We start from the raw sequence: 14,570 nt of genomic DNA on the forward strand, positions 1-14,570 counted from the left end.
AAGAAAAATCCTCTTGACAGCTTGCTGCACTTGTTTAAAAAAAGAGAACCAAGCATGAAAAGATGTGGAGATACTAAGTAGTTGTTTTCCTACAGAACCATGCAACTTTAGCTGCTGAATCAGGCAAAGATAAGTCTGAGAGACATACCAACTTCAGAGCAATAGCTGGTAGATCCCTATTAAAGCTTGGGAGCCAAGCCAGGCATTAAGCCAGGCACTAAGCCAGGCACTTTCCATTTGCAAATGCTGAAGGATGCGTTAATAGTTTGTGGGCAGATCTTTCAGAACTCATTTGAAATTACCAATTCCCCACCACATGCCAGAGTTCATCTGCACCCAGGCAGAGAGAGGCTGAGTTTCCCCAAGTTGTAAAGGCACAGAAAAATCAAGGCATGGGGTAAAGGGAATGGAAACACTCTTCCTAAAAATAACTTGTAATTTTATGTCCAGTGAACACTTTATATAAAGATTAAGAGTAAGGAACGTGACCAATGCATCTAGATTCAGACATACTCATACAGGGAAGGCTGCAGAGCAGACAATGCCCATCAGTATTAAAAGGTTCAGTAATCAGAGTAAGGAAGCTGTATCAGGAACACGTTACATGCATTCCCCACAGCCACCAGGAAGACCTGACAATAATTCTGCAAGAATCATCCCCTCCATCAGACCAGCAATACAACGTATGGATAAAATGGAAAGAGAAAACTACTGTATCCGCAAAGAACATCTCATTCCCATACACCATATGGGAAACACAACCATCACCAACAAAAAACACAACTTGGCCATCCAGCCTGTTGAATGTTTTGTTCAACCACCACTTCAACTCTTGTTTAATAGAGATGTACTGGTCAAGTTTTTTGCAAGTATTTATTTAGGACTTAACTCCATGAAGCAGGTGAGCACCAACAACCGCAGTACTTCCCACACTGTTCAACATGTCAGAGGCAAAGATTTCGATGAGTACACTGAAATGCCATAGCACTTGCACCTACTGTTTGACTGTATGTCTTTGGAGACAGGCTTATTCTAGCACTGATGCTTTCCAAACACCTATAAGATGGTAGATGAGTAAGTCAAAAACCATCACGCAACTAACGGCAATTCGACTGGCTCTACACTGGAAGAATTCAAGACAGGTCAGATAATATTACACTCCTCTGCCTGGCTTTTAGTGTAGAACAATGCATGTGGGCAATTAATAGTCAACTCACTGATTCTCAGGATTTTGTAAACTCATACAGCTAATGCAGTGTTCTAAAGAATTATTTTCTGCAACTGTAAATGGGCAAAAGTTGTAGAGAGAAGTGAGATGGATGCTACCGTTTACACTCACTTCAGAAATCATAAGATGCACAGAGAAAGGCTTATTGATTTTCTTATGATCATTCAGCACAGTTCAAGGGGAAATTGGCAATTTCAACACACTGTTTGGCTGGGAAAAAATGAAGTTGTTTTCAATATCAGTTGCTTGCAAATTTAGTTGTTCTGAAGTCTGCAATAAAGCTTAGAGTCCCTCTTCTGAAAACCCATTTAATTTTAATAAAATGTACGAATGCTATGTTTAAAAACATTAAAGAGATGAAGATCAAGCATTTTCATCTGTATTAACTTTCTGAAATGTTGCTACTCTGCCCTATATTTCTTCAGCTTAGCTGGGTGATTCTTTCTCAAGAAAACTGAGGGATGAAGGACTAAGAAACCATTCCTTACTTTACCAAGGCCTTTTTTCCTTTTTCTCAACTGCTGCTGAACAGTAGTTTTGCAGCGTTTTTGTTAAAAGGAGCCTTTGGAAGTGGTCAGCTCTTTGTTAGATTTGAGAAAGCTGCACCCTTTAAAATTCATTTGAGTCATTACCATCCACTGCCAATAAACCGGTTCCAGTTGCTTCCACTCCAGAAAGGCTTCTAGTTGCATGGTTTCCAGCTCCAGAAGTTGTACCAGCTAGAGGAAAAGAGACAAAGGAAAGAAAATCAGGTAACACTACTCACTTCTGAGCTACATGAAATGGGCATTTGGTCTGAATTACAAAAAGGGAACTCCATGAGAGTGTCAGTGGTACATGACACTTTTTTTTTTTATAGGACTATTGTAAAACCAGCTGCACAGACATGATGAAAACCTGAGGACACCTCCCACAACATAACTGATTTATTCTTCTCTCCAGATGTACAAGTATCATAAGCTTCCACACTTGAATGTGAATTTCTATATTATTTCGAAGTATTAAGGAGTCAGAATTCTGATATATTAACACCTAGACGCATGCCCATTCACAGAATCTCACAGGTTAGAAGGGACCTCAAGAGATCATCAGGTCCTACCCCCCTGCCAAAGCAGGTTCCTTACAGCAGGCTGCCCAGGTAGGCATCCAGACAGGCCTTGAATATCTCCAGAGAAGGAGACTCCACAACCTCCCTGGGCAGCCTGTCCCAGTGCTCTGTCACCCTGACCGTGAAGAAGTTCTTCGCATGTTGGTGCGGAACTTCCTGTGATCCATTTTTTGACTATTGCCCCTTGTCCTGTCCCCACAAACCACTGAAAAGAGATTGGCCAAATCCCACTGTCTCCCACACTTAAGATATTTGCAAACGTAGATTTCCTCATACTCAATAGAGTAGAGGAGTACGAGGATCTATGAGTATCATAGATCTCCTCATACTCAATAGTAATGACCCCAACTGTGGTATACAGGCATCCCTACTGCTCCAGTACAGCTCCTTTCCATCTGCTCCCACACCTGGGGAAAAGTCAGAACTACAGTATCTTCATTCCTCTCTACCTCCTCCCCCAAAACCTTTTGTCCCATATTCTGACCGCTCAAACTGAGTGGATCTCTGATGCTCTGAAACAGCACAGAGGAACTCCTTCTAAAAACATTATACGTTTTATAAAACCAAACTGTCTGATTTGCTGCATGAGGAACTCCACTTACCTGACAGTACTTGAAGAAGTGAGAGATTATGTTCTACCTACACAGTTATACATTTTTTGTAATTATATATACAGCATGCATGTATGCACACATGTATATAGAAAGAGAGACATTCCAAGACTATTTATGTATCAGTAATGCCAAAATGCTTGGAAAGAATGAGAGGTGAACAACCTAAGAATAAACCCGAGCTTACCAGCTTCAGTATTGGCCATATACTCAAACAGTTTTAATACCGATCTGACATCACCAGCAACTTTTTAAGAAACACACCAACAGTAACCAGTCTCTTGAAAAGGATGATCAGCACGAGATCAGTAAAACTACACCTGCCTTATGCAGACAGCTGACTTCTGCCAGCTTTCTTGGGGTTAGTTACTTACTACATACCATATCACTGAAGTAACTGCAAAGCACGAGTTGGCTTTGCAACTTTCTTCTGCATATATAGCTTGGAGATAGAGAAATCAGAGAAGGGAGTGCACTTGCAAAAGTAACTGCTGGAAATTATGAACAGTTTCCTCTAAAACACTGCTGGATCCAAAATACAATTATTACACATTTGTTCGCACAGCTGACACTTGGCATTACACTTACTGACTCTGCTAGTTTCAAGCTCAGCTGTTACATGAAAGGTGGAAGAATGGGTTTGTCTCATTTTTCCTACTCTTAGGTGTATCTGCAGCACAAATGGCTTACCTTATAGGATGTGACGCTGGCAATAAACCCAGATAAAGACCTGATTAATTATTCAAGCTACAGCTAACGTTACTTGATTTTAAAGTAGCTTTGTAACGTGGTCATGAGCTGTACGTGACTGCAGTCCAAGCATGTCTCGTGACAGCTAAAGAGGACTGAAGACTAGAAAGGGGAATTTTTCATTGTAAGCCTTAAAAAAAAAAAAAAAAAAAAAGGAAAAGCTTAGGAAAAAAGCCACATGCCACTTGCTTTCCCATCACAACTGAAAGAACACGGTTCTGTAAATGACCTGCTGGAGTTAACTGACCTTAACAGCAATCAAAGCTTCCTGAGCAGTCTCCTAAGCTAAGGACTTTCAGGATCTTTTGTTTGTTTTTTCTAAACTGTGCCATTAGTCATGCAATACCCAACCAGCTCACTGGAAAGCAGCCATCTGGCTCACTTACCTATTGCATCCTCACCTTTCACTAAGATACTACCACCTCAGAAATATCAGGCCAACAACCCTGCGCTAGGTTGTTGCAGCCATAAATCTGTAATGGGATGACTACACTGCTGATTTTAGGGGGGATGGCTTTCAATCTAGCTGGAAAGCTCTGTGCCAGTGTTAAGCAGCCTGCAATATCCAACTTTTCAGTTTCTGCCCCAGGACTGGATGGCACTGCTCCCTGATGGCATATCCCATATCCCATGCCATTCTTTTTACAGGTCTTGCAAGACCCTGATGTTACTGCAGCACAGAATAAAGCATAACACAATAAAAACCAACGTTGTACAAATATCCTTGAAATACCTTATCAAAACCATAAAAGCGTTTGAGGTGGGGAGGGACGTCAGACTGCATATCTGCATGCCATTAATTTGGCACAAGGACAGTCCCCGCGTGACCCAGGCATGACTGGCTTTCACCCGCACTTGGCAAATGAACAGCTTTCTGCCAGCCAGCTTCTTTCCCCCAAGCCTCATCCTTTACTCAAGCTTCTAATGAGCATTTTTTGTTCTTTAACTAAACCATGCATTTTGCAAATTTGAGGTCAATGGCACACGTTTTCTTAGTACCAATAACAGCTCACACAGACGCATCGATGAGCAGTTCCACTCCTGCTGCTCTGTAAGCACCTCAAAATGCAAGACAAATCCACAAACTGCAGCTAAAGCTGTCTCATTTTCACTGACCTAAGGACCCAGACGTTATCATCCCTCCTAATGAAATTTAAAGATAACATCTGCAGAAGACCACTAATTTTTGTCTCATGATCAAAGTGAAGCGGTAAGTCAAAAATGTGCTTCACACAATTATCTAAATGATGCTTAGGGATAGCGTATGAAAATTGTCTCCCTCCACACAATTAAGACAAAAGCAATTTCCTTTTTTTTTTTTCCTGGATGAAGTCACTGCTCTAAAATACTTACACTGAGAGAAAAGGTAATGACAAATTCAAATTGCAAATCTCTGGAGAAGTGACTCGTAATGAACACAGAGAAAATGCTCTGCAGTAACAACTTCTCTAAACCATTGTAAGGAATCCATCAGTGGTGCGAACGACTTGCAAGCAACAGCTTTTCGGTAGAGGCTAAACTGTGCTTAACTGAGACGCTTCAGAGCACTCTGCCAGGAAAGCTCAGAGCCATACAGATGAAAACGAGCGGTGTACAGAACATGCCAGCATCCCCTGAAGTGCAGGTGGGAGCTCCATAGACAAACCCTCGGCATCCAACCCAGCCCAAGGACCTTTGGGAAACTGAGCTGCAACAGACAGAGGTAACGGTATCCTCCGGGTGGTTTTGGATACTCAGCAATAGGCCAAAAATCCTCCTTGGTAACCACATATCTAACTTGCACCAAAAGTCATTATTTAAACATATCTGAAATTACCTTTTCTGTTGAGATATTAATCTTTTTCATATTATTTACGAGCATATTGCTGAATTCATTGATGCCTGCAGACTGTTACAGAAATCAATATTTAATAATTTGCAGCATAATGAACCCTGTTCATAGGCTAATTTCCAGAGAGCTCCCCGCAACAAGCATTTCATCTCCATTGCCCACAGACCATAATTCAACTATCATACCACAGCAAAAAGTATTTTTAATCAAAAATTGCTTTGTCTAAATATTCAGAAAGTCATCCCATTGTTAGAAACACACACACAAAACAAGCTTTCAACAATAAATTATGTTTCTTGGCTCAGAGACAACAGACTGCTGATTCATCACCTATTCACGCGTGACTGTAGACAGACAACTTGCATTGGGCTCCAGCTCACTGCAAAACCTCACTCCAAATGCCAACATCTCTCAAGGATGACTCAGGGCTCAAGACAGAGCTGGAATATGCCAGGTTTTGGAAGCCTGGTATGAAAGCTTATATGGGGAAGGTATCAAAAGATCGTTTCATGCTTCTGTTTAAAATGGAAATGGTTTTATTCGACTTGAATTTTGGAAAACTGAATACTATTTCTGAATAACTTGAATTTTGGAAAACTGAATACTATTTCTGAATAACTAAGAACTGTGAGAGAAAATAAGAAGTTCCTTCCCAAGAATGCAAGAAAAGGGTGAACGCTCTTGGTAAAGGTGGATGCACCTAACCAAACACCAGATGAAAAAAAAAAAAATACAGCCCAGCTTCATCCCTTATGCTTCCCATACAAAACTCCCTTACCAGAAATAAGCAAACCTAGACAAATGAGAGCCCCTCAGCAGGCAGGCTGTTAGGTGGATAACATTTTGTTTAGGACAGCACATACACCCTGCATCACACATTAGCAGGGCAAAGTTTTGGAACCCCTTCACCAAAATGCAGAGAAAATCTTGATATCGTACCCATCTCAGGCTGGGACAAAAATCAGCACCGTAGGTGGACACAGTGCTACAAGATTCAGTTCCACATTGTGATTTCTCCAGAAGCAAATCTGGTTTAAAACATTCAATACATCCCTTGAAGGCTGAAGCTAAAATAAATAGACCTGAAAACTAGCAAGTCACGCTGCAGTACTGTGAAGTACAAGGAGCTGAGGAGCAAAAACCAACAGACCAATAGGCAGCCTCTAGCCACAAGGCAAATAAAGATCTGTTCAAGTCATTTCACAGGCAGAGAAATATTGTTGAGGGTTGAGAAAGAGCAGGAGAAATGCTGCAACCCAACTATCACAAGGCACATGGATCAGAAAGGCTCCTGGATGACAAAGGTGGATGAGCACTTCTCCCATGGCCAGCTACGGACCCCGTAAGGGACCTTGACCAAAACTCTAATAGGACAGGGAAAGGTACCCTGTGGCTGCAGGAGCAGGTATTTATCATCACCACTTCAGAATTGTAACGGCAGATTTTCTTTTTCCCCTGTGGTGCAAGAAAAGATCCAATTTGGATCTTCTGAAAATAAAAGTAAGTAAAATCTAAAATAGAGCAGCTTTGGATGAAGAGCATAAGTCCAGATGCTAGGAAATTTGCAAAACCTCCAAAAACCTGAAATAAAAGACCTAACTTTTCCACTCAGCAGCACCAGTTTTATACCACCACGGCTTGAACTTCAATTGAGTTATCTCAGTTTTACATTGCTGAGAGCAGGGAATCAAACCACTAGTTAAAAACTTAAGTGACAACGATCATCATTATAAAACATAATTGCTATTTGTGGACGGATTTAGAAAACATCTGTTTAAAATGAAACTGAAAGAAAATGGGATTTAGAGCAAACAAAATGAGGCATTTGGCACATAAAAATTGCACATTTCACATTGATAGGCAATGAACTAGGAGGTACTAACGGTGGCAATCACTTGCAGGGGAGCAGGTCAATGAACGGACCACTTTGCATTTTTCCCTGAGGATATGGCACATATTAAACACCCGGCAAAAAGATCAGGAAAAAAGCTTGAAGTGCAAGTTTTATACTTCAACAGCCAAGATCAAGATGAATGAGAATAGAAGTACACGTTTTCTTCCCCAAAGGTATTTTTGATTTTGGGCATGTAACTTTGCATACCTGAGCAGCCAAGTTTCCAGGCAGTACTAAGTACCTTTACTGGAACGGAAGGTCAGTTGAAGCACATTCAGTGGGTACCAAAAATCACAATTTACTTTAAGAAACGTCAGCCAGAGGATTTCAAAGGACAACATCAAATTATATCACAGTACTGCTTGACAGCTGTTCATATTGTACTGCTATCCAGTACCCCCACATAGCTGGTATCAAAGAAAGACCATTACTCATCTGATTTTATTCAGACTGTTTCTGTACATAGAAGAAAGCATTATCCATATTCAGCTTTTTCTTTTTTTCTTCCCCCTGTATACTTGCCCATTTTACTGTATTTTTAACAGACCACAAAAATGCACGCAGAAATAGAAACGAGTCATTTCTAAACCACTTTTTAAACTCATTTAAATTCAATAAATTCAGAACTGAATGCTACATTTCTGAACAGTTCTGATATCCCCGTTTCTCTATTATGTTCCCACACTGGATGTTACTGGATGTTATTACCCCATGCAGAAGAGCATGTCCCTTTTGTGCGTGTGGTAGCTATCAGTGCTATCGTCAACAGGGAAATTTAGCTTTTTGGTTTCACCCTTCCCCCTTTATTACCCCATCTATCTTTGCCACCAGTTTATTATGTCTATCTACTGTGTCCTTCCTTAAGATCCTTATCCTGCGTTTGGCAGTGAATAGACAAAAACGCTACCCTTGCATAAAGCTGAAGAAACGGCTTTTTAAAACCAGTTTGCATTGCCAAACACCTACTAAGCCGAGATTGGCATTTTTCCCTCCCCTCGAGCTTTCATGACTTCTCTTCAAAATAAAGGACCGCGTAGCACAAGTTCTGTACCGATGCCTCACCCTCCTGCTGGGGCTTCTCCATATGGGTTCACCTGTTCTCAGAGGGTACCATTGCTGGTCCCAAAGGGGCTCAGAGGCCAAAGTCCTTGGTGGTCCTGAACCTTGGAATGATGAGCAGTGACAACCAGGGCTCCCCCAATTCTGCTTCAAGGGACAGCTTGTCAGGGACAGGGCTTACCAACAGACGTCCTCCGTGTCAGGGTCTGCAGCCCACAGCAGCCAAAACCCAACCTCTCGGTGCTAACCAGCATAAATGTTAAACAAAACGCAACTCTCACCCAAGGACAGGGAAAGGAACTTGAAGAATGGCCTTCACCGCTGGAGACCCAGAATTAGGGCAGGATACTTGTGTTATTTAAACAACAAAAAGTTAGTTGATATGCAGATTAGCATGAGCTTATCAACTGGATATGAAATCAGTTTCTCCCAGCCTAGCTCTTCGACAAGCCATCACAGCCTATCATGCATGCAGGTATTTTCACACATCTTAATATATGCATTATTGACTAGAGAAACTACTCATTTAAAGTCCACTAGTCTCCCTTACGTCAATTGATTTCTCTTCATCTTAACACAGTCCTTCAAGTTAAGTGACAAACATGTTTAAAAGAACCACAACTCTGAAAACACTTGCAAAGCGTGAGTAACAGCTGGTTTTATAGTTCTATTTCCTTGGTTCAGAAAAAAAAAAAAGAAGATACCTGCTAGTAGAACTAAGTTAAAACTAACTTTATGTTCAGTTGGACCATTATGTGTAATTTTAGTAGGCTATTAAAAAATTTCTACCAGTCTCCTCCTAATCTGAGTTGCTTTCTCACCTCAAAAAAAAAAAAAAAAAAAAAGATACATATAAAAACAGATTTCGGTTCAGTTCAGCTCTACAGTAACAGCTCAGCTGTGAGCAAAGCCAATGGAATACATGAATTTAACTGCAGTTTGCTTCTTTAACTAGCATTACCCTAGAGAATACAATAGCCCTACTTTGTTTGACTTTCCAGGTGGGTTAGGTGGTGTTTTGAGGCAGCGGAAGCCCAGGCTGAACTAGAAGAAAGCAAAGCAGGCATTTTGCATTGAGATACCCAAGGGAGGGTACCCAACGTACCAGGCAGACTGGTCTGAATGCATCCGTTTGGTCCAAGAGGGGCAACCTACACTGAGAAAATGGGACTCTATCAGACACTTCCAGAGACATAAGCATGGCCTTAAGGTTGAGTCCTTCTGTACAGGGGACTGGAAGTGATGGACCAGGCAGTGCTCAGTGTCCAAGATAACAGAGGTCCCAGCTAACGATCCAAAGACCATCATAGCTCAGTGGCATTTCAGGATCAGCCTTCGTTAACAGCCATACATTGGCACAAGAAGAAAGTGACAAGCCTGGAATCCCTTTTCTGTTAGAAGCTAATAACTGGTTTCTTTTCTAGATGGAAACAGCAGCAGCAATGACTCCACAAGCATATTATAAAAACGCTCTGCACTCTAGTGGCTACTGTTAGCTTCAAGGCACAATTCAAGAGATGGGTTATGAGTTTTACAGCTCCTCACCTTAAGATTTTGTTTCCTGAGATTTAATTTGTTCCTTCAGGGCCCAGTACCTCAGTTAAGATCCTCTGGGCTGGACCACTGAGACCCTTTCAAAAGCCATCACCAAAGAATAGCAGCAAGTAAGCAACTCTGAATCCAAAGGCTCTTACCAAGGAAGGTTAAGAGACACCACAATGAAGTAGACAGCATATTTTGCTGTTAATGTGGAGGCAAGACACCTTTCACACCACACACGCCCCTGAATACCAACTCCTCCTGACCCAGTGGCAAATGGGAATTTCCGCAAGCAGCTTACGCTTCGATCAAGAAAGCATTACCCAGCACCAGCTGATGACAAAGCACCTCAACCTTGTCTCTCCAATTTATTAATTCCAGCTGCATTGTCTCAGGTAAAATTATACATTACAGTATGTCACTGTCACAGCATTCAAATTCTGTTAAGTGTGGCATAAAACAAGCAAAAGCACAAAAGCCACAATAAAACTAGGTGTCATCAAATCAGTTTTTCTGTCTGGGAATCACAGCAATGCGTCTGTATCAGTCAATCCACACAGTGCAACTCCTACCTCAGTGCAGTACGCATCTACAGTGTTTCAGAGATACCTTCCTTTCTTACGGCGCAGGAGAGTAAGATATTGCTGCTACACAGCCCAACAATTTATGGAGTCCGTGATGAACCACTGCATCGTTTTTCAAGGACCAAGAACTCTATGGGCTTGGTCAATAAAATATACTAAGTAATAATTCATCCAAAAAAAATGGTGATGGCAACTCCAGAACTGCAGCTCTATTAACTTTTTTTTTTTTGTATGGATAAGTTTAGCTGAAGGCAATATTAGTGACAAATTGCAGCCTGGGGAAATTTTCAGATCAAGGTAATAATGCCATGAGGTAGAATGATTTGCTTTAGTGTTGCTATATAATGCTGCCAGTTCTTCCAACGGGACACTAATTGCAGCCAGAGGCCACCTTGCTTAAAAAAATATCTAAAGAAATATTTTAGCACTAAAACTGTCTGGAGTAATAAAAAAAAAAATAAAGCATCCTTCCCAAGAAGGGGCACTGAGAAAGTGAAGCCGGGTACAGAGTTCAACAACTGAATGATTCAGAGCTGAGGGTAAGAAGCAAACAAACTGCTTGTCAGCTGCCAAGTAGAACCACGTAGATGGGAATGGACCTCGGGAGGTCTCTAACCCAACATCCTACTGAAAACACAATGCTCAAGGCTCTGCCCAGCAAGTTCTGAACGTTTCCAACAACGGAGATGTCTCCCTTTCTCCAGGATCTGCCCCCAGAGTTTGACCATCCTCACGGCAATTTTTTCGCCTCCATCCAGCCGGAATATCTCCTGTTCCCACTTATGTCTACTGCCCCTTCTCCTGTCCCAGAGCACCTTTGAGGAGAGCTGATCCAAAGCTACTAATTAAACAACCAGCTCCCAGCTTGACCTCTGCAAGGGATTTTTCCACCCCCAGCCTTTACTGAGCTTGCTGAGGCTCCCCTCATCCCATTTCTCCAGCCTATCTCAGTCCCTCTGCGTGGCAGCCCTGCCCTCCAGCGCATCGACTGCCATGCCCAAAATGCTCTTTATTGCCTGCAAACCAGCCCAATTTTCCATCCCCGTTACCATCCACTTATCCAGCCCATCTCTAACCGACTTGGCTATACGGAAACAAGGATTTTCCCTTAGTGATACCCAAACACAGGCACATTCTCTGCCCCTACCTGCCTTTTTCAAAGCTCTTTAATTACGTGTTTCTGCCTCCTTCTGGGATGGGACACTCCGCATGGCTTTGAAAGGGAACCACCAGCAGGATCTGAGGGGACTGCGGAGGTGGAAGTGCCTGTCCCAGAGCAGGCAGGACTGAACCAGCAGTAACAGCAGGCATCAGATGGGCAGGAAACCACTGACACTGCAGACAGTTGGCAGGAAAGGAGGAACACAGAGGGGATTGTTTTGATCATACTTATTCTTTGGGATTTAAAGCAAGGTTTTACTCCTACAGAGGTTTCTTTCTTTCTACAGCATGAGGAAGAGTCACTCCATACATTTCTAGCCTCTCCATCCTCCCTAAATTAACTCTCCCATGGCTACACAGTCATCCCGTCTCCTATCACCAACCTCAAACCTCCACCCTGACTTCCAGCTACTTCCTGACTCACAGATACTCCCTGCTATCTTCCAGACAAGAGCTGGAAGCCAATTTCCCACTGCTTCAGGAGGGGGCAAAACCTCCAGCATCAAGGCAACAGGGACAGCCAGGGAGGCAGGGAGAGGAAATCCTCACCCAGGACACCGGCTCTGTGCTCTGCCCCAACAGGAGTGCACACAAAGCATTCAAAGGCAAGCTCATTCATACTCAACTTTTTTTTTTTTCCCCAAAAAAAATTATCCCTTCTAAAATTGACTCAAATTTGCCTTAGAAAGATCAACGTACATTATCTGACATTAATTGATTGTTCTTGCTTCTACGATGCTCAGCTGGCCAGAGCCTTTCACTTTCTTAAAAAGGACCAGGAACCCAGCTACAAGTAGACACTGCATAAAAGCAGCTTTGAAGCCTTCTGACCTCTAATTCTTCCTGATTTTAGATGTACGACAAGGGTTGCATCTGCTCTGCCTCATTTTTGCAAATGAATCTGATCCACCGTTTCCAACAGGGTTTAGTAACTACTATGACAAGCCACGTTTTATGTGATAAATGTCAGCAAATGAACTGAAAATTAATCGTCTGTGGAATTTCGAGAGGAAAATGACACAGCAACCTCCCCCCCTCCTTCCATAGAGTGAGTCATTAAAATAAGGCAGAAATAAAATTCTTTGTTCTTTCCATGCAGCACAAGGTGGGCAGCACATGCTGTCACTGACAACCTCTTTGCTCTCTTGGCACTTATTCTTTCCTTACAACAAAATGAGAGAAGGAAAAAATGTTATCTGAATCACCAAGTGTTCTTGATTTTATTTTTAAATTGTTTTCTCAGTAGCCACTCTCCTACTCTGTAGGAAATACATGACAACAACCATGTCATCCCATTTGTAAAACACTATCCACTGCTGCTCCAGTAATTGTAAGGCAGGGCTTGCATGTACATAGCTGGAAGAAATAAAATACAACAGCTTTTTTCAATTTCTACAACCTCCAATGTACCAAACCTCAAGCCAACAGAGCTCTCTCTGAGAAAAGCAACAATAAATAATAAGTACCGTAGATTTTAAAGGTGATCTAGGCAGTCCCAACGCTGAACATCCTCGCACAGAAGGAAAATGTGTTTCCTAGCACACAGAGCTCATCCTCCCTGCAGGCCCTGAAGCTCTGCACATCCCCACGTGCCAAACTTCACAGAGCACAGCCCCGCAGCAGGCACTCTGCTCCTGTTGTCACAGCACCAAAAGACCAAACTAGAGATATGTAGAAAATAAATCTTTCAACCACCATAATCCGTGGGGGTTTAAAGCCAGTTCCTGCTTTATCCTTCAGCTTAACTGCATCAGGACACCAACAGGAGAGCAGCACCCTGCTCTGTCAGCCTATTGGCATCGCTGATGCACTCCAGAAGGCTCCTGACCCAGCTCATTGCACAGCACCACAGATGCTATATTTCATTTGAGTCTGCAGGTGATGCTCATATTAAATCCAACTGCACGGCCTCCATTCTTTCTCACTTGAAAAACCACCGTCAAAATTCCTGTGCTTTGGATCATTCAGCTCCCTTGAGATTTCCTGAGTGAGCCTCCAGGCCTCCTGCATTTAGGTGCTAGAGCTGGCGCTATATAATTCAGTATGTTGTAAGGTCTGCTCTCCTCTGCAATATTAATGTGTCAGCCCCCATGTTAGTTCTCAACAATCTGACAACCATGCATATAAAACGTCTAAAGTGGCTGGAACAACAACACAAAACATTAAGTAATTTAACATGGAGGGGAGAAAAAAGCATTGGCTTTGACTGACGGTGTTGTTCAGAGCGCAGGGTAGTACGCCTTACACTTTTAATGCACAGTCCACTAAGATAACTGCTATGGTTGGAAACCGAAGCATTCAAAGTTAAAAGCTGTCAGAATTCAAGCTACCTGAATAACATTAATTTGACCCTCCCATGGCTTTAAGGCCTAGCATTATGTGACCAAAATATTTCCCTTCATCACCTGTCTCACTGAGGTCACAGAACAGCCGGTTGCTTTTCCTTTCTTTAAATTGCATATTATTCTGCCTATTCTTCAGAGGAAAGCCACGGACTTATTTGCCATACATCACTGAAATCCCATTCTGAAGGCAGAATTTCTTATCTTCTGCATAAACAAGTTATCTTTCCTAATGACCCATGTGAGATGAGAGGTTAGTATTATTGTCGTTTTACAAATGGAAAACGAAAGCAAAGAGATGAAAGTAAAACGTTTCTTTTTCTTTTGGATACCTTAACTGAGACTTCTGAGACCTGATTTCCAGAAAATTTAAAAATTATTATAAAGCACTTCATGGATACATCTGCCTAACTCAATTCAACAGCTTGCAGAGATGCTTTAGGTAGTTTTGATCAAGTTAGTT

General features: G+C 42.1%; 1 protein-coding gene across 3 annotated transcripts in view; it reads right to left on the minus strand.

Annotated features, from left to right (window-relative positions):
* The window catches only part of TEDC1 (tubulin epsilon and delta complex 1), a 75,931-nt gene that overhangs the window by 24,441 nt on the left and 36,920 nt on the right, over positions 1-14,570 (minus strand). For all 3 annotated transcript variants that reach the window (XM_035537938.1, XM_035537939.1, XM_035537940.1), the window contains exon 6: positions 1,861-1,947. In XM_035537938.1, coding sequence (XP_035393831.1) covers positions 1,861-1,947 — 87 coding nt within the window. The remainder of the gene's footprint in view (positions 1-1,860; positions 1,948-14,570) is intronic.

This window comes from Cygnus atratus, chromosome 8 (genome assembly GCF_013377495.2).
Source record: "Cygnus atratus isolate AKBS03 ecotype Queensland, Australia chromosome 8, CAtr_DNAZoo_HiC_assembly, whole genome shotgun sequence".
In the NCBI taxonomy this organism is placed as follows: Eukaryota; Metazoa; Chordata; class Aves; order Anseriformes; family Anatidae; genus Cygnus; species Cygnus atratus.